This window comes from Brienomyrus brachyistius, chromosome 14 (genome assembly GCF_023856365.1).
Source record: "Brienomyrus brachyistius isolate T26 chromosome 14, BBRACH_0.4, whole genome shotgun sequence".
NCBI lineage: Eukaryota > Metazoa > Chordata > Actinopteri > Osteoglossiformes > Mormyridae > Brienomyrus > Brienomyrus brachyistius.
In genome coordinates, this window is record NC_064546.1 from 11,269,704 (window position 1) to 11,294,912 (window position 25,209).

The 25,209-nt window shown below is 46.6% G+C and overlaps 1 protein-coding gene across 12 annotated transcripts in view; it reads left to right on the forward strand.

The window, feature by feature from the left end:
• ush2a (Usher syndrome 2A (autosomal recessive, mild)) overlaps positions 1 to 25,209 on the forward strand; it is a 190,504-nt gene that overhangs the window by 116,447 nt on the left and 48,848 nt on the right. For all 12 annotated transcript variants that reach the window (XR_007382187.1, XR_007382186.1, XM_048974032.1 and 9 more), the window contains 10 exons: positions 2,830 to 3,032; positions 3,113 to 3,225; positions 5,555 to 5,750; positions 7,331 to 7,499; positions 7,595 to 7,816; positions 14,668 to 14,876; positions 15,543 to 15,777; positions 19,658 to 19,855; positions 21,050 to 21,204; positions 23,237 to 23,435. Coding sequence is in view for 10 of the 12 variants with exons in the window: in XM_048974032.1 (XP_048829989.1) it covers positions 2,830 to 3,032; positions 3,113 to 3,225; positions 5,555 to 5,750; positions 7,331 to 7,499; positions 7,595 to 7,816; positions 14,668 to 14,876; positions 15,543 to 15,777; positions 19,658 to 19,855; positions 21,050 to 21,204; positions 23,237 to 23,435 (1,899 nt within the window). In the remaining 2 variants the exon portion in view is untranslated. The remainder of the gene's footprint in view (positions 1 to 2,829; positions 3,033 to 3,112; positions 3,226 to 5,554; positions 5,751 to 7,330; positions 7,500 to 7,594; positions 7,817 to 14,667; positions 14,877 to 15,542; positions 15,778 to 19,657; positions 19,856 to 21,049; positions 21,205 to 23,236; positions 23,436 to 25,209) is intronic.

A 25,209-nucleotide genomic window follows, 5' to 3' on the forward strand; every position in this document is an offset into this window, starting at 1 on the left:
TTCCTGCTGTTAGGTGAATTGGCACCTTTCAGTTGCCCTTACTGTGTGTGTGAGTGAGCGTGCCATGTGATGGCCTGGTGCCCCCTACAGGGTGTCCTCTGCTTCATGTCCTGTGCTGCTTGGGACAACTAACTTTGTCCCTGTATTGAATAAATGAATAAATGGTTATGGAGGATGGATGGTTGGATGGGGCCATAATTCACACTGAAGGGCTACTATTATCTTTAGCCAGTGATATTTTTTGAATCAGTGTGTGATGGGGGGTTGTACTCCTGTGTCTTCGCCCCTGGTTATGTGCCAAGTAGAGATATGCAATATATTGATTTTATCAGTATCAAAGATATTCGTTGATTTTCATATCGATATCGGTCCGATGTGTCAGTCTTGGCCGATGTTCTCAGCCGATATTTAAACGTCGTCTGTAAGTTAGCATGAATAAAGACACAACTACTAAAATGATGGAAGTACTTGCACTGAATGATCAGTTATTTTTTCGTTGAGGACAAAATAAAAGCAGAATGAAAAACGAAGTACCGTCAGTTCGATGATCAGCATCGCCAAGTTTCACTGCCAGCACCCTCCCGCTCAGCAAGGGACGTACAGATTATCCGGCTGTCGGCATCGGCGATACTAGGCATACATAATAGACATACTAAATATACAGCCTTGCGTCATCTTGTGTTTGCTTTTGGGACCGGGGCCACCAAACATAAGTCAGTTTGGGCGTATCTCAGTATTGCTGCTGTCCATCACATATAATTTACTGTATGCATACTGTATGACAAGTTAGATATGGACCGTCGGTCGTTATACGGCTGGCAGCTCTGCCCATTCTCCTGCACCTGTTACACTAATTAGCAATACACCCGCTAACATCCTATTACATCCACTTTCAGGCGCCTCTCGGTCAGTGTGCATTATAGTGTATATTATTTACTAAAATAAATTTTCATATCAGTGAACCTCTGCTGTCATGGGTGAGTCTTCTCTTGTCTACACTAATATTTGTCCTGTAGTTGCACTATTGTTGGCCTTACTGTCCCACCATGCTCCTGTCCCCTACCCTGTAGCTGTAGTACAAAAATTTCCTTGGAAATTTGGAAACATCCTAGGAAAACATGTGACAGTAAAACTTGAAACTGAATGAAACTGAAACCTGCTGATACAGGCTCCTGGCCAATGATTCCATAAGCATCTCTGGCGCTGGGGATTAGGGGGGACAGATTGGAAGTGGATGTTTGTCCCGCCTCTCTGCAGGCTTTGCTGGGACTATATGCTGCCAGTGCGACAATAAAGTGACGATCATGTGAAATACAAATGTGTTGTTTGTGATAGATTCAGCACATAACCTCGGAGAGGCCTAGAGAAGGCCCCGTACTGAAATGTTTATCTTTACTTATTTATTTGGTAGGTGTTCAAAGTGACATTGCACATTTTTGATCTCATGCCCAGACCTGGCTACAGCTCTAAGATGTAGGGTGGGCCACAGGATTCCCTGGGGGTGTGGTATTTTGGAGTAAAAGTTAACAGTTAGAGAGATCTGTGTTGAACACAATAGACTTGCTGTATACACAGTCATAAAACAAATTGATATTTATCCAGCTGTGGGATGGGCAGGCCAGGCTCGTGGTCGGACGGGCCAGGCTCGTGGTCGGACGGGCCAGGCTCGTGGTCGGACGGGCCAGGCTCGTGGTCGGACGGGCCAGGCTCGTGGTTGGACGGGCCCAAGTTTGAGACACATTGCCTATGTTTTTGATTTAGCTACATATGTTTTTTCAGGACGAGCTGGGAAATTAAAGCATTAATTCTGCTGATTCTGTTCCTGTTCACTGGGAAGGAGCTGTGTGTTGTTAGGCCTCACATCGGAGGGGGGAGGGGGGTATGTTGGTAGAGTTTACACAAAGGCGGTGCTGGGGGAGCCCCAGCCCAGACAGCCGCGAGAATCCCCCAGACTGGGCCAGTTAACCCCTCCCTGCCCCCGGCGCAGAGCTCAAATCCCACACCTCTCTGTCAGGAGCGATTCAATTTGCCCACAAAGCGTCTGCCGGGACCGGGGGTGGTTGGGGGGGGAGGGGGGAACAGACAGCATGCTCTTACTCGTGCGTGCGAGCATTCAAAACAATTCAGGGGGTGAAAAAGCAGGTAAAATGATGTTTAACATGGAAAAAAAACACCATTTTCATCTGTCTGTCACATAATGATAATCATTTATCCTCTCAAAATGTACACTTACCCCTGGGAAGAGAAAGAAAAGAGATCAGGTGTGTCGTACGTATTTTTTGAATGGTTCTCTTTTGTCTTCATCCCTTATTATCTCGTCCGTACCTGTTCGTGAAGGAGGTGTCGGCTAGGTAGCACAGGAGCATGTTAATCTCCGCTCTCGTGCCCAACAGGTCAGCTGCACCACGGGGCCCTCGTTAGGACCCTCGTTAGGGCCTTAGGCACTACACTGAGCTATGGGGAAATGGGAGTCTGTGGGTGACAATGTGTTACCTCCAATCGGTGTTTCTCAATCCAATCCTCAAGGAGCTGCAAACATTCTCACCACATTTTGGCTCCCTCTCAGCTCCCAACACACCTGTACCAGGTATTCTGTGTTGTTGTTTGGCTGATTGTTTGATTCAGTTGTGCTGAGAGCTGGGAAGGAGCCAAAATGTGGACTGTCTGGCGGTCTCTGAGGGCTGGCTTGAGAAACGCTAAATTAAAACAGGCTATAAAACAAGACATTAAAGATGGAGATGCTTGCACTCGTTCTGGGCTGTGTTTTTAATGTGATTTATCTTTTGACTGATATGACCTGCCCCCTTCCCATGGCAATTTTGTTTTCAGAACCGGAGGGTGTCCTCCCTCCCGAAGTGGTGACCATAAACAGCACCGCTGTCCGAGTGCTCTGGGTCTCGCCCCTCTCTCCCAACGGCGTGGTCACCGAGTACTCAGTCTACCTGGATGGCCAGGTCCACAGGACCGGCAGCAGCACGCCCGGGTACCTCGAGCTGGGGGGGCTGCAGCCATTCACCGTCCACGACATCCAGGTCCATACCCCTGATCCATTCTGGCTCAATTCCTCTTCCCAGGGTCAGGTATTCCTCAAATGCAGTCTGTCACTCCTCAGGTGGAGGTTTGCACCGTGTATGCCTGCATGAGGAGCAACAGCACCAAGGTGACCACCGTAGAAGACCAGCCGGCCGATATTCCTGCACCTGGAATCAGGGATGTCGGCGCACGGTGAGTGATCGCACGGTCACATGCTTACTGTCGGGGTCCGTCTCCGAGATCAGCACCAAAACACGTGAGGGTTAATGCAGCACAAACTGCGCATTATAACTTTTATAACTACATTATAAATTTTTGTAAATGCACGGCTGCAGAGGCAAAGAACCACCTGACATTTAAACAGCATGCGTTGTACATTGAAAAACATATTATGCACTACTTGGAGTGCATTGACCTGCTTCTACTGCAGTCTCCACACACTTAGCTTATTTGTTTGTACCTAAAGATTTTCTTTATTAGAACTGCTTTCTTCCGTCGTTGATTGAACATTTGCGTTTTGTTTCCATTAATTTGAAATTGCGTATTATGTCTGGAATTTTAAGTAACCTTAGTTAGAATTAAAGATCATAATCGTGCAGTGATTTGCCACTGCGATTCGCCTGGCTGGCGCTACATGTGTGGTAACACAAAATTAGACGACACTCTCCTGAGCAGTCAGATTTGAGAATTCACCAGCGCTGCAGTATAAGTTGATTTTAAATAACAAGTTGGTATTAATGTTTTGCACAGCCCCCCAGATCGGTGTACGTCTGAGTGTTGTGCGGCTTTCCTATAGGAAAACAAAATGGAACGTGTGTCCCCCAATATTTTATTGGGCGTTATTTGCCCCCCCCCCCCCAAAAAAAAAAGTAAAGCTTTATATATAAATTAAGCTGTGTCCCACCCCCGGTGTCAGGCTCTCAGCCACGACCCTTGGATGGAAGGATTATTTACAGAGGGTCTGGTTAGTCCCCATAAGGTTCTGGCTGCCTGAACGCAAGGCAGCTATATGCTAAACCTCACGACGCTGGGTTGTTACAGACGATCTTTTGCATCCTTTTAGCTCTCTGTGGTCCCCACACACCCACGTGTTGCACCGTCCGTCACAGTGTGCCCTTCGGCCCAGTCTGTGAAGGCTCTCGCCCCACTGGGCAGGAGCGGTGGTGCCATTCGGATGGGGGGGGGGACTGGAAGGCCGCCCGTCTTCCTTAGAAGAAGAGAGACCAGGTCACGGGCATGAATACCTGCCCCTCTGCGCTCTCTGCATTGACGGGAGCTGCCAGCATGAGAATTGGCAGGGCCATGTGTCTCATAAAACAATGCAGAGGTGAAGAGGCGTCTGCGTGTCGTAATTTGACATAATCCATAGTACCAGAGGAAGACGCGCCCTCATACCCCCCCACCCCCTGCACGCTTGTCATATCACAGCCTTGCCGTACTTACATCCCAATAGAATACTAACTACTGATCGATTGCCCTGACATGCCTGCCCGTGGCCTACATGCGCCTTAAACAGTTCATTTATTTGCCACGGTAGATTTGGCAGAGTGGAATTTAATCAATAGCTAATTCATTAATTCCGTCGCCCCGACTACACAGGGCCGAGCGGCGGAATCACAGGCCGGCTTAAGCTTTGATTGAAATATGACAAGTGCCACAGCTGACGGCTTAGGCGCCCCCACTCTGCAATATGAATCTCGGCCCAGTGAGGGATTAGCGGCGAGCAGAGGTGACACCTTTTGTTGGGGGGTGAGCGGGGGGGATGCTGCATTTCTTATAGTGCTGAAATTCCCTGTGATCTCAGGTTGAATTTCATATCGTAAATAAAAAGAGTTTGTGGGAGCCTGCGGATAGATTCAACGCCCCGCATTCAAAAGGGGGGCCTGTGGCCGTCCTGTGCGAGGCCTTTCCAGGTGAGAGCCCAGTCGTCAGGCCCCCCATCGTCATTTCGGCCACTCGTCGGGAAGGGAGCAGAGGGACGAGGAGGAGAAGCAGCAGTGCTTTTGTGATCGTGTGATTAGAGGGAAATGGAATGTGCAGGCGGTTGTGCAAATGATTAGCAATATTTTTAAAACAAATGCAACAAGCTGTGATTTAACTTGATTTGTATTTCACTATAAAATACATCCATCAATCCATCCATCCATCCATCTTCCACCCACTTCAGGGCTGCAGTGAGTCTGGAGCCTATCCAGGGAAGCATAGGGTATGCAGCAGGGGAGAGACCCTGGATGGGATGGCTATAAAAGATTTGAATTGCCCTGATTTCCCAGTGTGAAGGGCACTTTACAGGGCACAGGGCAGGTAGGGCACTTTAAAGGGATGCAAAGGCATGAGGACTATGACCGAAAACTCAGGAAATCCACATAAACAGTGGAAGAACATGACGGTTCACTCACCCAGGGCCAAAACAGTCTCTAGACAAATCTCACTCCATATTCTTGTAACACGGCAGACAGCGTTTGGCCTGCCATCCTCTCCAGCCCTCACTCCACTCCTTCCCCCATTGCCTGCCCATCAGCTCTGTACAGCTGTCCTGGACGCATCCCCGCCACCCAAACGGCATCCTGCTCGGGTACGAGGTACGCCGCCGCCCCCTGCTGCCCTGCACCGGGTTGCGGGAAGGAGCGGGCGATAAGGGAGGACGCTGCTCCTACTTGGAGTGCTTGGCCGGTGAGGACGTCTGTGGCACCTCCTGCTTCCTGCCAGAGCTGGAGGTATGATGGCGAGGCCTCGTTACCGACAGCGTTCTGCTCCTGTGCCGTGCAGCTCCTGTGTCACCCATCTAAGGATAGGTTGATGGGGAGGGCGGGAGGACTGAAGCTCACCACTAGAGAATGACGAGTAGACGGACTGAAGCAGCCGCTCTGCATGCACACCGTGCGGCCCTCGCCGATTGTTTTGAGTAAACAGATTAACTTGTCTTCCGCAATTGCTGCAATCCTAATGTCATTGAAAGCGAGCCAACTTGGCAAGCGGGCATGGGCCCGAGCATCACCGGTACTCCACCCAGACGGCGGGGCATGGGGGAGGAGAAGACAAATAACAAGCTGTAGAAGGACAAGTGCTTCCCTTGTAATTCCGCACCGGAGAAATGGAGATGGTTTTACAGGCACGCTAGAGGGCCTGCACTCCTGGGTGATGCTAATGAATAGCTACCTTGTGTTACAGCACCATCTTCCAAATCCCCACTTTTCCTTTCTTTCCCTCTCTTTCCCTCTCTCTCGCTCATTCTGTAAGGCCCACGTGCAGATTTCTTATTTACAGGAAAGATCATTTAGCAAAATTCCATTGTAAATTATTCACTTGTCTCCCAGTCTCATAACCGCCATTAAGAGTGAAAAGACAATGTTCTCCCGGAGGATTCGTTGCATTCCCTGGTTCATTGCCGGAAGCTTGTTTTCAGAGCCTTTGGCGTTTGAATGTTGTGCCAAAAATACACGTGACCCTTGGTCTCTTGTGGTTTGAAAGGTGAAATTAGTTGGCCGAATCTTCAGAGGGATGCCCCCACCCACCTGCCTCCCTGGGGAAGTCTCACGGCTTTATGACGAAGCCAAATGTAGCTGTGGTGTCAGTTGTCGGGAGGGGGGGTGCACGGGGGGGATGCAGATTTTTCAGAAGCTGCATGAGTGTGTCTTTGGCGCTGTGGAAAATCCATCCTGGCCTGGTATCCTGCCAAACGAGCGAGTCGGGTCTCGCTAAATTTAGCAGTCGCTCAGCTATAAGGAAGGATGGGTAGCGGCCCGAAGCCTGACCCAAACCTGTGCCGGGCCCGAGCCACTGAGCACCAGCCCCCCCCCCCCGCCGTGCGTTTTTTAAGGATGTTTCTGGTGCTTTCGAATTAACAGACATGGGCAGGAACACAGTCATTTCTATTTATGCCTAAGAATTAGCTGTAGCTTTTCACATTTGTGTGCCTCCTCCAACCTACAGCGTGAATAAATGCAGGAAAATATGTACAATCACAGACTTTGAGTAACAACATATAAAACACTGCATGTAAATGGCAAAAGGCACATTGGAGGTAGAATCTGACAGGAGCTCTTCACATTAATTGCTCTTCGCATGTGACGCAATATGTACCGCAAGCATGATTTCGCTGTAATATTGGAGGCTGTGTCACTGACATTGAACCTTATAGCAGACATGCACCTGCATACAGCAGCAAATATCTGTCTGTCTCCTGCCTGTGAAGTAGGTGTGTCTCTATCTGTCTTTCCTTTCTCTATGGGTGTGTCTCTGTCTGTCTCTCCTGTCTCTGGGGTACATGTGTATAACTTTGCCCATTGTTGTCTAGGTTTGCTGTGCCGGCAAAGTGTACAGGCACATGCCCACCCACCAATGCTGTGAGGACCAGTACGTTCCAGCCCACAGCGCCCCACAGAGCATTTGCTGTGGCGGGCAGCTTTTACTGCCACTGCCTGGCCACCAGTGCTGCAGTGGATACTACGTCCCAGTCCTTCCAGGTAAGGGCCCATGTGTGTGCAATGCCAGCCTTACTCTTATGGTAGGGGGGAGTGTCACTGCCTCTGTTCGTCTTGTCGGCTCCTGCTCCCGTCAGGCGAGGTCTGCTGCCCCGATACCAAGGAGCTGCGTGTTGCCGTGGGGCCAGGGGATGCCTGCTGTGGCGGTCGGCCATTCTCCTCCACTGCCGGGCAGCTCTGCTGCGGCGAGGAGCTCCATGACGGCTACGGGTCGCAGTGCTGCGGGGGGTGGGTCCTGGGCGATCACATGGTCTGCTGTGGAGACAGCGAGAGTGGGACAGCACACATCCCTATGCACGGTGAGCCACAAGGCTGGCATGACAGGGACCTTCAAAGAGGCATACGACATGAAAGGGGTCTGGCACATTCCCCATGCGGTTAGCATACCGATTAAACTATAACACGCGTTTACATTTTCTTAATTACTGAACTTTATCACCAAACTGTCATTAGTAAATTTCAAATCCGGTTCAGTTAGTTTAGTTTTATGATTAGATCGTCAATGGCCTAAAGCCAGGCTTCCTCATCATGTTGTAGTGTTTGGAAACAAACTGATTCAGTCCTCATGTAATCTAATGAGAAACCTTCATTTACAAAACTCACTAAATCCACAGAAATTTTCTTGAAAACATATCCTGCTAACTCAGCGAGTTTTTGATAAGTAACTGGACAAAAGTACAAGTATCAGAATTGCTCTGATCAAAGTTAATAGCTTTTAACTTCATACTTAAATTGTAAGGCCCCAATGTTGCTTTCTAATTCATTTTTTAGTTTGAAATGAAACGGCTCTTTCAGCCAGAACTGGATCGTTGCTCAGGTTAGCACTGTTTCTGCTTGGTCAGTCATTTTCTGAGAAAGGACAGCTTTGCTTGCATAGAGGGTAACATCCTGTAGAGCCGAGTGTGATAGCAGACCTTTATTTTGGGCTCTGTGTGTGTCAGAACTCTCGTCCCCTGTTGGTATAATTCTGTCTTGCAAATTACGGCATTTATAGTTATGCTAAAATAGCTTAACGTCTTTTCATGTGATTCTGGTTCTTCTGACAGTACAGCGAAACGGAAATTATTCTTTGGAACACATCGGAAAATTCACTTTCGCGGCTGGCGATATCTGGAGAATGCGTTGTCACCCTGTGTGGGTGAAGTTTGCATCTAGTCGGAGCTGACAGTGTGTGTGGTTCGCACAACTTATTTTTTCCCGAATATCGACGCAGGCGAGTTCAAAGGTGTTTTGTTCAGACAGGCCGCCCAGCATCTTTGAAAGTTGCCACATTTAATTTGAAGAAATAAGGGACTCCAACCTCGCCAGCCAAATCCCCCGCCCTATGTCCCCCAACAGATTGTATTTTGGTCCAGATGTGGACTGGAGTCCACCTTTTAGGGACCCCTGACCTAGTGTATGTATGAAACAATGTGTAGGAAAATAGGGGACAAATCAGGACAAATCGCGTGAAATGGGACACAGCGTTTTATTTTTCGATATGGAGCGACCCTGTTATATCCGGGACAGTGTGTAGCATAGCGTTCCTGTCACGCCCCCACCGCACCGCTGCCTTGCCCCCTTGCAGGCCACGACTCCCCACGAGCCAGGAATTCCACTTAGTGCAGCTCCTCGGTTTATTTTGGCGAAATAAGCCGGATGAAAAATCCATCCTTCATTACGGTGTGCGTCCTGTAGAGCGCATATGGTATGATGGATAGCGCCGTTAGGACAACTAAAGGCCATTTGCCTGGCGCCCGCACTGTCAGACCACGTGGAGAGCTTAACCGCCCGCCACCCACCAGCCGAGAGCACCGCTTCTCCTCTCGCTGTTTGGGCCTCTTTAATATAGGATGGAATACTTAACCTTGATATTCCACCTCGGCACTCTCAAGGTTTTTTTTTTTTTTTAGTTTTTAATTATTTTTGCTTAATTTTTAGCGTTGCATGCAGCGGGGGTGGGTGACATCATCGGCTCAGATGATCAGGCTGGGTCATGTTGACTCGGGGAGGATTCACGCTCTCGTCCACGCTGATCCGGAAAGACGGCACATTATTGGGTCGTAAAGCAAAACGGAGTAAAAATCCAGTGTGCGCTTCGTATATTTTAGTGGAACATTTCAGAAAAAAGATAAAATGAACTGAGAAGTATAAATATTACACACCAGAACCTGAAAGATCGGTCTGCGCCCTTAGTGTTTGTGGCTTTCCTGTGTGGAGGAGTATCAGTATGAAATAGCTATCAGTTAATTTCACTACAGAAAGACAGTTCCCTTGCTTTGTGTGCCTCCTTTTAATCAATTTCTCTTTCAGATCAAATTGTATTTTACATGCCACCTGCTGCATTCCTGCCTTATCAATACTGTATGCTTATATGTGCATGATCCTGTGATTAAGTCATTAGTAATGAACTAAAACAGCTGCAGATGTCAGGACTTAAATGACTTAAATCAAAATTAATTATTTTTTATATACTGCCGATGCACGTTAATTATGCCCTCGTTAATGAGTATTCTTAGCTTTGGTAATGGTTTTTAAGTAAGTTTTGTGTTTCCATTGAGTTGCAAGTTGAGTGCTTTTTCACTCAGATGTAAATAAAGGACAGCTGGATTCTCCGAGGATGTTTTTCAGAGCTGCCCGGGGTTTGGGGGGGGGGGGGTGGGGGTATGTGGGTGAAATGTGATTATTGATTCCCCAAAGTGCGATCTGTCACACATCTTACTGAACAGTGTCTGGTGTCAAACTTTCCCTCTAAGACAGGAAAGGGAAACTGTGAGAGACAGGACCTTGCTTCCACAAACAAACATGGCTAAGATGTACTACAAATTCGATGTGCTGAAATGAAATCTTAATAAAAGCGAGAAAACATTTATGAAAATTCATTCGTCGTGTTATCGTCAGTTGAATGTTTTTGGGAGAGCCTGTAACGTGAAGCACTGCGATAGATCTTCTGAAATTTGAACAGCAAATGCTCATGGCAGCACAGGACTCGCGTTAATTCTGAGGACACAAGGCTCTCCCCCCCGGTGAGGCCCCCCGCTTACTTAACACCCCGGGAATAACTGCACTGTGTAATGCAGCGCTCTTCATGACAACACACAAGCAGCAGCTGCACAGAACGGTCAAGGTTAAATCTTAATACTTGCACCATTCAAGTGTTAAAAGCTTTTGGAATAAGGGTGTTACCATGGTGCACATGATCACAACGGTGGCCGACACAAGCGGCCATGCCGACAGCAACGATGTAATAATCAAATATGTTTTCAAGGACATAGCGACCGTTTGCCAGCAAATATTATCCTGATAGTTAAACATTTTGCTGTCGGAGACGAACTGCGGCATTTGTTGCAGTCCAGAATCCAATCATATTTCATATGTCCCTGCAACGCGCTGCCAAAACTGTCTCGCAGATGATGAGACACAAATGGCACGTCGGAGATCATTCAAGCTATTGCTGTCTGGGTTTTTACAAGATGGAACACAGGCGTGATGCGTCGAGACGAGTAACATTAATGGATTGATGATGACTTTTTTATTGAGTCACTCCTAAATGGTATCCTTAAACACCTAGAAACGCATTTTGGCGGCTCGTGTTAATTGCAGGATTCAGACCCCCGATTATCCTGGTGCCAGAATTTCTAAGCAGAGCAGGTCGGCTAACTGAGAATTAGAGCATGTAGTGTTGATCTACCATAGTGTAAATTTCATTGCTGGTCACGTTCATTGTAGGGTGTGCCTATAATGCTTTTACTATGTGTGGTGTCTAGTGAACTTGAAGTGTGCATCACCCACAAAGGGAATTAAGGGTATAAAAATATGCTTGAAATAAATGTCAAGGGTCAACATCCTGGATGAGAAGTATTTGTATAAAATGTAAAGATGCTGTAGTTACAGTGTACGTTGTTTTACAATATATCATTTTAAAGTAAAAGACTTTCTGTAGCTCATGGGCAAATAATAGATGTCTAAGTACTGATGCAATATTTCTTCTTGTATGTTCAAAGTATTTTTAAAAAATGAAAATAATTGAATTGCACAAAGAACATGGAAAGAATCACGGAAAAAGACCTGAGCCGAGGAGTCTTAAAGTAGTTTATTTTTCCTTGTTTTTAATGATTTGTGATCATTTGTATTAGTGTGTTTTGTTCTTTTTCATTTTTGCTCATGGTTTTCTGATGTTAAGACATCTTACACCGTGTTCTGTTATTTTATCATGTGTTATTCTGTGAACTCTGTTGTACTCTTAGTTTTACACATATACGTTCTGCGAAATGTTTCTCCATGTGTCTTGTGATATTGTCCTGGGCTCCATGTTTGGCATGTTTGACCGCAAGCAGTTCTAGTATATTTGTACGTACTGGCAACAAAGCGAGTTCTCCATTCTGACTGGCCAGAGGAAAGGAAAAAATTTTGTGACAATTTAGTATCCCTGATTTTTTTGCAAAATCATCTTTCAGTAGGAGGCTGTGCAGAACCAGTTGGAATCAATACCATTTGATTCCAAGCTTTCTTCACCCAAATTGAGTCCCTTGCCTAAAAGAGAATAAATAAATAATATGTTAACCTTAAACAGCCCTTTTACCGGTTGCTTTGAGCCCAAAATGCTAATTTTCTGTGGGCCTCAAGCAATAGAAAACTCATCGCACTCTGCTGTGACTTTGAAAATGTGTCTTGCTGTGTCCAGAGTGATTTTATTAATATATTCAGGAATTTTAAAAGGGTTTCGTTTGTTTTAAGTTTCAGTTTTGTGTCTAAAGGCTTGCGTAATCCACTACACACATTTTTATCAGTTGTTCGGTGCACGATAAATATTTACTCGTCATTAAGTGGATGAACCTTAATTCACAGAGACTAAGCACCTTATGTTTGATCTGTTCTCTCGCGCTCCAGTGACTGCATGCAAATCCATCGTGAATCTGAAGATTAGCAAAATAATTTACGCCGTCAGATAAAAACATATTGGGCAACACTAGAAAAACTTCTTGTGGTTGGGTCTCCGGGTCGCTTTGAGGTTGCTGGTTTAATTTACGTAACAAACTATTTAGAAGATGGTACATAAAGTAAATTGGTTTGTTTTGCAGACCTACACCAAATAATACTGGCATTGTTCTTGGAGCAGTTTACGAGTCACATGACTGTGGCTCTAGGAATGAACTTCAGCTCTGAGAGGTGTCAAAGTTCGAAACACCGGCGAGAAGAACCCAATGAAAAATGCTCGAGTTGCAAAGGGCGACAAAGCTATTTTGGAAAACTGTTGAGCTGTTGATTTGCAAGTCACTCAGGCTGAAGTGATGCACCCTGGGAATTGCCACCAAACCAGGCTCCGCAACATCTGCTGTCCCTAAGTGAGTTAGTGTGCGTCAGACATCTTTATGTCAGAATGGTGCAGTGATGGATGCAGCCTCCAGAAAACGTTGCATTAAAATCTGCTGCGCCGTTTTGGCTGTTAAGTGAAATTACTATTTAAATTAATGGCTCTGTCACAGTTTATCTGTGCAAAGAATGAACACTGATTAGGGTATTAAGCAATTAGCAATTTATCATACCGGAACAAGGTTGATAGTAATTAAAGTAGTGATGGTTTACCCATGGAAATAAAACAGGAGTCACTTCCTGTTAAGCAAATGCATAAAATAAGTCTTTTGTTTGAATTTTAAATCTTTGGTGTGGCTACATTAAAAATTGCGGTGGATAATGATGCATTGTGGACTCGGCAAGTAGTCTATAACATTTTTTCCATAAAAATTACCTTTGTTTTGCAGAATTGCACTCAAGGGCTGTTTTACCGTTTCCTAATTTCTCAAAGCAACACTTTCAATGTATTATATATTGTATTGAATAGATTAGATGATTAAGGTCATTCAAGAGTCTTGCAAAAAGGAAAAAACTTTCAATGTTGCTGTTTTTTCTGGGACAGTCCAGGGATTGTTCCGCCTGGGACATGTAGACCTTAATGTTTAGCTTCAATAATGAGCTTCTCAAAGATTCCTCTTTGTTTGAAAATGCCATCTGAGACGCATCCAAAAACAGCTCGGTCTCTTCCCGAACTGGCCGCGGAAGCCCTTGGAAGTGTTTAAGAGCTTTACCCAGTGGGTTCAGCCGTGTGTCAGGCTCATTAGGAACAGAAACGCTCTGACAGTTTCGTGTCAAGGTCTCTTTAATTTCCTGTTTCATCTGGAGAGGAACCTCAGAAGAGATGTAACGTATGAGCACTTTGGTAGTAATCAGTGTCTCCACAAAACACAAGTCCTGCACATTCCCTGTTACTTGATATTCTAATTTGACCTTTATACTGTGTAAAAGATGACAGAAAAATATCTAAATCTGCAAAGGCTGCAGAATCAAATCTTAAACCCATAGTGCCAGAATGATTTTGAGCTGCCTAACTTCCCATACACTTCTGAAGTTTGCAGAACTACAACAAATTATTTTTGAATTGGATGACCCATAAAATATGTTGCTCAACAAATAACAGCCAGTGAACGTGTATTGTGCTTCTTGCACTTAATCCTGTGGTCAGAGTGACACAATCCACCAGCTACAGTTGGAAAGGGGTCAAAATCGGCCTTCAAGGGGGAGAAGAACCGGCCAGGACGCATCACAAAGCCACGCAGGGGCACAGTCACACCTTAAAGGCGGCACCCTGGACAGCATATCAGTCCGTCACACACCATCACGCACTACAGACAGTTGAAAGGCAGATTTTCGTATGCAAGTGCACTAACTGACTTCAGGCTAATTTTACACAAGTTTTGTGTTAGAGTACATGAGGACTGAGTGAGTTTTGATTCCTGAAGCCTGGTTTTAGATTATTGACCTCAGAAACAACAGAAAATTTTGGAAATTTGCTCTTCAATTTAGAGACACTAGTTCATGTAATCACGTGGCTTTGTAGGTGGACACTCATGCAGACATGGGATGATCATGCTAACTGCACACATGCAGCGCCAGATGTTGGCATTATAATAATGATGTTTTACAGTTACACTGCATAGTCACACACTTGGCAGTTTAGGGACACCAGCTCGCCTAACTGCAGGCGCTACAGGGAATGCTATTTCTTAAACACATCTTTGGCATATAACGTGCCCCATAACCCTAAAAAGGGTTTGATGCAGGTCCTGAAACAGCCCCCTCCCTGGCTGTGGTTCTCCATTTGCCCGCCCCCCAGGTCTGGCCTGCTGCGGCGAGCAGTACCTGAACATGTCCGGCGGCGTGTGCTGCGGAGGCCGAGCCCACATGGCGGGGAACGGGAAGCTGGCTGTGAGGTGCTGTGGGTCGGGGGTCGTCCCACAGGGAGAGGAGTGCTGCAATGGTGTAGGCTACGACCCGCTGGAGTACGTGTGTGCGGACAGGACACCACCCGGCCTGCATGCCCCGGTGAGTGAGACACCACCCAAATGCTAAAGCTGGTCATCCCAGGCTCCAGGGACCTCCAGACTATCCATGTTGGACCCTATCCCAGGAGGCACAGGCCAAAAGGCAGGGGACATTCAGGATGTTTGCATGCACACACTCCCTGTTTTTGGACCATGAGGGGAAGCCAGCGTACCCAGATGAGACCCGCACGCACACAGCAGGGAATGTGCAGACTCCACACACTGAGCCAGCAGTAGGATTTGAACCCCCAGCTCTGAGGAGTGTGGTCACCGTGCTATAGCCCCTGAGCCAGTTCCTGTCCCTTCCTCTCTTATTGAATGACACTGTGTCTCGGGGACTGTGATGTGCTGTGATGATAAGCCGCTGGCTTTTTTATCACGCCGTACAGTGCATCCCAAAGGTGGAGCCCCACCTCCACGTCGCCGCTTGACATCTTTTAAGAAGCGACGTGTCCGGATCTGTCAGAGTGAAAAGTGGGCCCCGGTGACAGTGAAAAATATTACGTATAACGGTGGGAAGATCGAGCACGGCCAGGGGGAGGCGCTATGTACAGCGAAGGCTTAGGCCGTTAACCTGTAATGCTGATAATGTGCGGACGCGCATGTACGCACTGTGACGTGTTGTCGTTTATTCATTAAACTCTCCTTTGGAATTTTGTTTTTCCAGCAGACGGATTGCCGCCCCTCCGCTCTCTGTCCCCTCTCCGCCGCCGACACAGCTTACTGCGGCACCTGTGACCTCGACCCGGCAGTGTCAACGTGTGCCCTGGTGTCAGCGGAGCTCTCTGCCTACCCTCCGCCCGCCCCCTCGCCGCCAGTCCCCCTGCCGCCTTCTCACGAGCTCTGCCCGTCCATAGAGGAGGTCGTGTACAGTGGAGGTGTGGACAGATATGCGCTCACAGGTAGGGCGTCTCGCTGACCAGTAATAATAATATAATAACCTTTATTTATGTAGCCCTTTTCCTACATGAAATGCAGCTCAAAGTGAGTTCTATATGGAATTAAAATAAGAAGATGCAGATGCTTTATAAAATACACAACTAAGGTACAGGCCAAAGTGTAGAAAGAAGAAAAAATAATCTAAAGACAAATATATAAATTTAGGAAAATATTACATAAGTAAAATAAAAGCAAATTAATTAAGGTGTGTAAACCTTTCCAAAAGGACACGGACCCAGTTACGGAGCCCCTGGATATGCAGCCATCGCTATAATCGAGCCCCTGATTATAGAAATGTGAGGCTAACTGTCCCTCTGTATATAAATACACTTTCCTCACTGACCTTAACGTTATTATTTATATACCTCACCTTCCGCACAGAATCGGCATATTTTTCAGCTGGCGTATTGCGGCCAGCATGTACTACAGAATGATCTTGGCAGCGTCACCTGGAGGCCCGCGATCTGCGCATTAATAACGCGGCAGCCATGCACGCGCCCCGCCGATTAATGCGTCCCTCGCTGCCACAGCAGCGGAAGCGGGTCGAGGCGCTCGCAAGATTTACGGCCGACAGGGCGGTTACGGAAGTGAGGGCCGGCATCGATTGCTGCGCGCCACTGCCATCGTCGTCTTTGGTCTGTCACCGTGCCCACCCCCTGACATATCAGCGAAGCTGCCGTGGAGGGGGCGATTTAAATAGCCCCTTGGTTCAGCCCTATTTGTCTCTCCGACTTGGATTATTTTTCGTCCGGTTCTTCCGGCGCCTTCCGCGGTCTGCTGGATGTGTGTGTTTAATTAAGACTAATGGCCTGATGGAGACTAGGATGGTAGGGGAAGTTGAGGGGCGCGGGGTTTGGGGGGGGTGATTGGCATGGGGAGCGGGTGTCTGCTCGTTCGCTGTGACACCATCTGGGCAAAGGCGCAGGCCTGCAGTGCCCCCCCCTCGCTCTTCCAGATGTTTCTCACGGCCCCATGCTCCGGGGGAAGTGACACTTAGCACGCCCACAGGAAGACGGCAGGCCCGGACTCCCAGTTAGGTGTCCCGTCGCGCTTCAGAGCGATGAAACACCGTAGCGACGGAGCCTAGTGTGCCATAAGAATTCAGTGTATTGTATTTAAAATTCCAGAATTTAGAATGGGCCATAAATGTGTCGATCCCCCGCTGCTCCTTAAAACAAACCTTTTCTCCAGCAGGGTGACAAAAGCTGCCCTTTTTTTCATGCTCTCCCATGGCTCCATAAAGGACACATATGGTCGCAGTCAAGCCGTACTCCGTCGTAATGTTTTATTTATGCGCACGCTTGTTTTATGTATGTTTTCCCCGGTTGCGCTCATCGCGATAAAGGTCCTGGGTGGGTTGGGGGTGAGGGGTTTTATATATCAATAATGTTCACGCTTACTGCCCCCCTCCCAGCCAATTCTGTATGTAAAACACGCTAACTTTTGGTTTGAAGATTATTTTTAAAAAAGATACCTAGTTAACACTGAACAACATTTTCTTTTGGGTCAGATTTACTTTTGCCTCATTATATGTGGTTGTTGCTGCATGTGCAATGTTTTTAAATACTTTAAATATGAAATAATCCATAAAAAAAGATTTTATAGCATGTAAGACGCAAGCCCATCAGTCAATTTACATAATTAAAACAGTCAAACTATCACGTTTGCAGCAGCGATACATTATAGAGAAGCAGCTTCTCCATGTGACAGGAGGTATGGATTGAGTGAAATGGTGCTTGAGGGAGAATCCCTCTGTCGGCAAGAAGTTTAAAGTGGGTTTAAGAATTCACATTTCAGCGAGCTGCCGAGCCAGAGGTCAGAGGCCAGAAGTAAACGCTGGAGCAACTTGACGGGAAGAAACCAAATGTCCTCCATTAGAGCAGTCATGTCTTCTCCTGTATCCAGTATGGAAATCCAGAGCAGGGCTCGAGAGGGAGTTAATCAGCGACCGTCAACAGGCTTCTCACGTCTGAAGGGGTGCTGTTTGGCTGCGGTCGGTGCAGAATCTCACCATAACAATCTGTAAAGCTGATGGGACCGAATGCTAGCAAATAGCGACAGATTATGCATGTGTGACGGACAGTCAAGCAGTTCGCATGCTCTCAGCTAGCTTGTTCAGAGCTTTGGTTTCTGGTATGTCTGAGCTGCTTTAATACTTAACGGTATGATTTTTAGCAACCTGTTTTTCCAACATTTCTGTTTTTCTCAATGTAGCCTCCATTATGACTCATTATGAGTAGGGGGACCCGTTTAAGAATAACAAATGAAATGAAGAAGGCAAGAGGCTGCTTTAAAAAAAACAAACAAAAAAGAATTTATTCTCGTTGCATGGGTATCTGGAGGTACAGAGCATCAAAGGTGCATCACACATTAGCAAAACAAAACTAAACTGTTAACAAATAGCACGCTGTGAGCATAATACCGGGAGGACAGACTGGTACGCTCGGTGTAAGCTAAGAGGAGCAGTTGTTATGGAACTTGCACATCGCATATAAACAACTACAGCCCCAACCCCATGGGGCCATTCACCCGTGAAATCCTAGCGTGCCACCTGTTTCACATGCAGCCGGGAAGCTAAAACACTACACAGAAGCGTTTACAAAACATCAAAGGAGAAACCTGGAGCAGTATTACAGCTCCATTGAAGGATGTGGCGCTAAGCAACCACGGTGAATTCTAAAAAGAAGCGATAGACGCGTTAATGGCATCAGAAACAGTCTGGCGGTACAGAATGCACAGCGATGGCACAACCAACCCGACAAAGCAATGCTTCACTCCGGCAAAAATCTAAATTAGCCAATCATATTTAGAAATGCCTCTGGGCAGCGTCGACCAAAGAAATCCAAATTAGCACCTAGAGAAGTTTGTTCTTCCTGTGGCGAGCAGCAGCACAGCAACCAAATGCAGCACTGTTTCGTTTCCAGCCTTCGAAAGTCACGTCTCCATACAGTTACTGCTCTTCCGCTGCCTCATGCCTCACTCTGCAACACTGTTTTTTTCTCTCTGTCTAAAGTACGTAATATAAGAAACATGGATCCATCTACCATTACAACCACTTACTCAGTACAGGGTCATGGGGAATATAGGGCACGTAACAGAAATATAATACAGCTGATTTTCAATATGCATTGAAGTTGAGCTTGTAAACATCAGTGAGTGACAGATCCCACCGCATTTGTGAGGAAAGTTTACTTAGGCCTGCTTGGTGATGTCAGCATGAGGCTCAGATTTCTACTTCTAGGGAAAAACCTGAAAGCCTTTAACTGAATAGCTTTTATCCAAATCCAGTTTCCCATAAGACCACGTTGCCCACAATGAGAAGAGCGACCCTCAAAACTTATCAGAACTCTGTGGGTTTGTCACTTACCGATGTCCGATTATACTTTGTGACTCATAAGCAGCATTGTTGATGTTAATCACCCGCAATCCCACCCCCAAAAAAAAATTCTGGGTAGTACAATAAAATTTTAACTGTATACTTGCTCTTTACCTCTCGTCTAGTTTGGTTCAGGCTAAAAAGATCTTGACGATGCTGTACATATCTTAACCTGTACATGAAGTTGTTCATGTTGTTCACTGTGCCTAATAAATGCTGTTACAGTACAAAATTTTAAACGTTTTTTTTTTTTTTTTATTGACCAAGGGAAACCTATTTGCATATTTTTATGTTAGCATGTAGGCCTTTTGATTTGCCCACTTTGCATACGGAATGGGAGATGCCTTTACTTTTTCTCTCTGAGCAGTTTCATTCGTAAGTGCATGTTTATAATTTTGAGAGTGAGTCCCTTCAGTCCGGGGGTTTGGGATGCGACTGATCTCTGAGCGCAGCCTGCTCTGTTTCAGACACAGGGCTGAAGCCCTTTACCCAGTACGAGTACAGAGTGGGCACCTGGAACAGCTTTGGTTGGGGCTACAGCGCCGTCACCCAGCTCACCACCGCGGAGGACGTCCCCTGGGGAGTGAGCGCCCCCCGATGGTCCCGTGCAGGGGAGCATAGCAATGCCATCCTGCTGGAGTGGCAGGAACCCACAAAGCCTAATGGTAACTATAACCTGTCATAGTTATTCTTACAATAATAATGCAATTCCTTACATAGCATACAGCTTGATTGCAAAAGCTAAAATTTTGTTGCCGGTTCCCGTGGAAATTTTCACATTTTAATCTTTGCCAAATTGCTTTTGTTGATTCAGAAGTCTAATTGTCATTTGATGTCAAATTAGGTGAGCTGCATACCTTACTCTTCTTAAATGTGGCGCATCGACTCAAACCTTTTTCCAGCTATAGTAGAATAGATACAGATATCAGCACGTGATGTTTATTAGTTTCATATTCTTGTTTTATTTGGGCACAGTCTTATTGCTTATGTTTACTCTTTTGTTAAAATGTGGCCACCTGGGTTAATTTAGCTAATCACTTATCCTGCCTTGCTGAAGACATTTCTCTCCAATAATTTCTTGCCGAAAGACTTTATAGGGCTGATCCAACAAAACACAGGAAATGTAGTTTGATAACAGTGGTTTCATTTTAAGAAAACGGATGGTTAATTTGTCATCATTTCCAAAATGATGCTTGTTATTACGGCTAATCCGCACGGTGGGGGAGACAAACTATCACCTATGATCTCAAAGAATCCTCCTAAGCTTCATTTGGAAATTTCCATGCATCTTAATGTGTAAGTTAATGCTGCTATTGCCCGTTACACTTCATTTTGCGCTTTAATGAGTCGCCTTGCCAGAGATCTGCTATTCCAAGCTGAGGTGCTGTGTAGCGAGCTGGTAGAGTTGGGCCACATGCAGAGCTCAGCTATTACTGGTTCCAGTCCGTTTTTGGAGCACCTCCGTGTCCCAGACCTTCCACCAGATCCAACCTATAAAGACTAATGTAGCCAAGTCCAAAAATTGCCCTTAGTCTTTTCAGCTTTTCTCAATTGGATATTTAAACTCACAGGGGTAGTGAAATTTTATCTATTGGTGGTTTGAATGAATCTAGACATTATGCCTTTTTAGTCCTGAATTAATCTGGTCCCCAGCTGGTCCTCTCATTTGTGGCATACTTGAAATGGTGTTAATATTAAAGTGGTGAAGAGTGAGGATTGTGCAGGATTTTTGCTGCGATTCTGAGCCGGCTGTACTTTGAATCCTTTGTTATTGCCAATCTTTGCCATTCTCCTTTACTGTTCTTTTAACCTGCTTTGCTCAGTTGGGTTTTGTGGAGACCGTTTGCTGGTTTCTTTAGGTCAGATTGTGAGTTACGCAGTACTGCGGGACGGACAGGAGCGCTACAGGGGCATGGATCTCAGCTTCACCGACATGGGGGAGGTTCATCCCTTCCAGGAGTATGAATACCAGCTGAGGGCCTGCACTACCGCAGGCTGTACCGACAGCAGCAAGGTAGGAGTCGTCGCAAATCCAGAGCTCTGCTCCCATTGGTGGGCTGAAACCTATGGGACTCAGGCCAACCTATCAGATGCATCCAGTCTAGAAAAGACCAATCCATGGCTTCCTGGGCCTCACAGATGTGGCTTTATTCTTAGCCCATGTTAGCTTTCCTCATCATAAGCGTAGCAATGTCATTAGCAACACAGGAGTGCACATCAGCAACAGGAAATAGAAAAAGAGGTTTATCAGCTTTGTGCTGATTGGGATCATTGAGGATCAGCCATGTAGTTTGTAAACCTGGTTTCACTTCAAGATATTGTTTTCATATTACACGAGTCATAAAATACATGAACACATATCTCCACTTTCTTAACTCTTACCTTTCTGTTTTGTCTAAATATTCGTTTTCTCATTCTAGTGTTTGTGAGGCTTGTGGTTAACAAGCTAATGCCATGTCGCATTTCAGTCTCGCTCCTGGGGCTCGGATATGAGGCCAAAGGAACTTGGTTATCTGCCATGGATTTCGGATTTCCATTTCGCAGCACGGATTCTCCGAGTCGCTCTTTTGCTTTGTGACCTCGTTGCTGTTTTTTTTAAAGTAGTGATTCCAGTTCATAACACAAACAAAGGTTAAAAAAATAACCAGAATATCTGTGTGATACAGAAGACAGGAGCCATTCTCAGATTTTTTATTTTTTTTTAATGTGTGAAGCGCTATCATTCATACAGAGAGGCCAGCCTTATTATTAGCCAATGATACATTTTGAATCGGTGAGTGACAGGGCAGGGGGCACTGCATGGGCCAGTCAGGCTTCAGCTCAGACTCCATAGCCCCGCCCCTTCATATACCCCTGGGAACAGGTATGATAGCCTGAAGCGGTTTGACGGATTGCTAATACAGCAGCACTAATACAGTAACGGTTCACCGAGCAAACATTTCTCACAGATGCCATTCAGTGCCCGTCACATCACGATGACACACATCTCAGAATAATTACCTTTGTGACACAAGTAAAGGAAACCCAAAAAGGATGCGCTGTTACTTATCTCTCAAACGGTGTATCTGATTATCCCAACACAGTTCTGCCCATGTTATGTTCATTTCTACAATCAAAGAAGCTTTCCTGCTGTACTACGCCCATGCATCCATCTTCCATAAGCACAAATCCAGCACTGGCTCGCAGTGATCCTGGGATCTCAGGATGTGCGAAGCACTGGGCAGGAGATACCCTGGACAGGATGCCAGCAGAGGGTACATAAACACACAAAGGGCAATTTAGAGATGCTGTTTCCCCTTGACTGTGAACCTGGAAGAGATGGATGCAAGCAACATGCTAACTCCATCCCCACAGAGCTAGGGGCAGCTTTCGAACCCGTAACTCTGGAGGTGTGAGGCACCTGCCCACTGACCTGCCATGTGTCCTGCTGTCGTACACATTCTGTCAAATTCCTTCTTACACCTGGAGAGTTCTAACATCTTCGAGGTTAATCATATCTGTATATTGTAATCCCCACAGCTCATGGATAGATGGATGGATGGATATGGAACAAACGCAGTCCACAGCTGTGTGACGATGCAGTCGGGTGGCTCCACAGCAGGTCCTGAGCGAGAAGAATTAGGTTCTACACTCGCAGGCATCACCTGACCGGCTGCAATTATTGTATATTGCAATAGAAACGGAGCAATTACACACGGGATAGGCGACGGCGGGATGGGTGTATATGCTGCCCGGGGCCTCCTCCGTGACAGAGAGGCCTGATTTAATCTCCGGAGACAGTCACCGGACCGGCCACCGCATCAGCAAGAACGATGGGGCCTCTGCAGCATGGCTGCGGCCTCAGCCAGGCCTCGCCGTCCACAAAAGTAGAGAACGCCAGCTGGGTGGGGGGGGGGAGGAGGACATCTTAACTTGGTCTGCCAGCCCTCTCCTAATAGTCTGCCATTCCTGAAGACAAGAGTTTAAACTGCTAGTGACATTCTATTAGAGCAGGATATCCAAACCTCCATTACAGCAAATTGCCCTGTAATTCTTTTTGTCTTTAGGTAGCGCTGGTAACTGTCCAGGGAGTTCCAGAAAACGTCCCGGCGCCCACGGTGAGCGCCACGGGGCCCCGGGCCCTGCGGCTGAGCTGGACCACGCCGAGCAGGCCTAACGGCGTCATCCGCGAGTACCGCATTGACCAGATCGGAGCTGGGATCGTCTTCACCAGTGGAGCCGGAGCCAGAGGACACAACATCACAGGTGCGTGTGGCAGGGAGGTGATGTTACATGGCAGGGTGACTCCTATAGGCTGCCTGTGTCCTGCCACCAGTGGCTGCAATGCTTTGTATCCTTTTTCCCCACTTTGACTTCAGCTTGTGCCCCAAACTGCTGCACAGAGGCAAAACGCCATGACTGCGTATTTTATCAAAACTGAGTTATGACCAACAGCGGGTCCCGTAGGCTCTTGCTTTATCTCGTGGCATTTTCTTAGTTCAGCTAGTTCAAACACTATCGATTACCAGAGGCATCGCTAGGCTGGGGCACTGGAGGCTCAAGCCCCAAATACTTTGTTTAGCTCATATGTTTTAAATGCAACCATATTCTCAGTTTGAGATCTGATGCTACGCCCCAGTTGTCTTACGATTCTAACAACACTCTCGCGATTTATCTGCATATTATTCATACTGGTGGACAGTCAAAAAAAACTTGACTTTGGTGTCAGTGTAGTTACTTTGTTTTGCCTTTGTGGGGCAGCATGTAGCAGCTGCCCCTCTGTGATCAGAGCCAGAGTGTTTTAGTCCAGTTTAACCACTGACCGACTGCTTGGGCATTATTGTGGTAATGCAGTATACCGTGGTATTTTGGGTATATGTATTTTCCGAATATGGTGATATTTTTAAATCTTGCCGACAAAAGTAGCCATTCACCAGAATTTAGTGTGGGGGTGGCAATGCCCCCCAATTCTGTGAACGCTCTGAAGACAGTCGAGTTATGTTGCTGTAAATATTTGCTTGGGCTTAAAAAGATACAAAGAGACTAAAGGGATTAAGTGGAAATAAGAGATTGTTGGTGACACAGCCTTTTCTTCTTTAGCGACAGTTCCATTCCTACACCCAGTTTGTTAAGCAAAATGGTTGCCAAGTGAAAATTACTGTAGCCTAGGCGTGACTGTGACTGTTTCGTGCTTCGAAGATCACCGGTTACTTTGTGTTCTTCAGTTAAAATTGTGGTGCAGCTACCCCAGCATCACTCTCACTCCAGCGTGCTTTGTTGAAATTCCATCATAAATGTGCACGTTGGCCGAAAAATGAATTCTTTTAATTGCCGTCCAGTTTGCAAACGGTCGCTAACCGGAGGAGTTGCAAATCGAGGAGCGATTGTATAGCCAGGAGCTCCGTAAGGATCCACATAAGGCCCCGTGTCAGATGGTGCACAGACCAGTGCGAGCAGCTACGCGGGCCTGCGCTGAGGAGAATGACAGAGCGCTGCCATGCAGCGTCTTCACCACTGCGCCGTGTTTATTTATGCATGCCATTTCCAGGAGGAATCTAACAGCTGAATTTACACTCGGTTCTTGCAACTGCCTATCACATCCTGTGCCGCTGATTTGTGGGTCTCCTGTCCACCCGGCTGAGGAGCTGCACCAGCGCCGGCCTCGTGCCATTCGTCATGGGGCAGGGGTTGCCTGGTATGCACCTAAGCATGCCATCTCTCACCTAATGCCCCCGCACCTTATTGTCCAGCCTGGGCCCCCTTGCTAGGGTGTCTGTATGTGGGTGTGTGTGTTCCTTTGAACGAGGATTCTCCTTAATAATGCATATGCATTGGCATTGTTCCAAACAAATAAATAACTAAAAGCAGCATGAATATGCACTGCAAATATGCAGTTTATATCCAGGATGCAAAAAAGGATGGCTTGACTTAAAATGTACTGGAGAGAGATATTTTGGGCTGGCTTTAATGAAGAGCCTCGAAGCTTTAGAAGTGAGGAAGCAGCTCAGCATTGGTGTGGAGGGCATCACCACGGAGATGG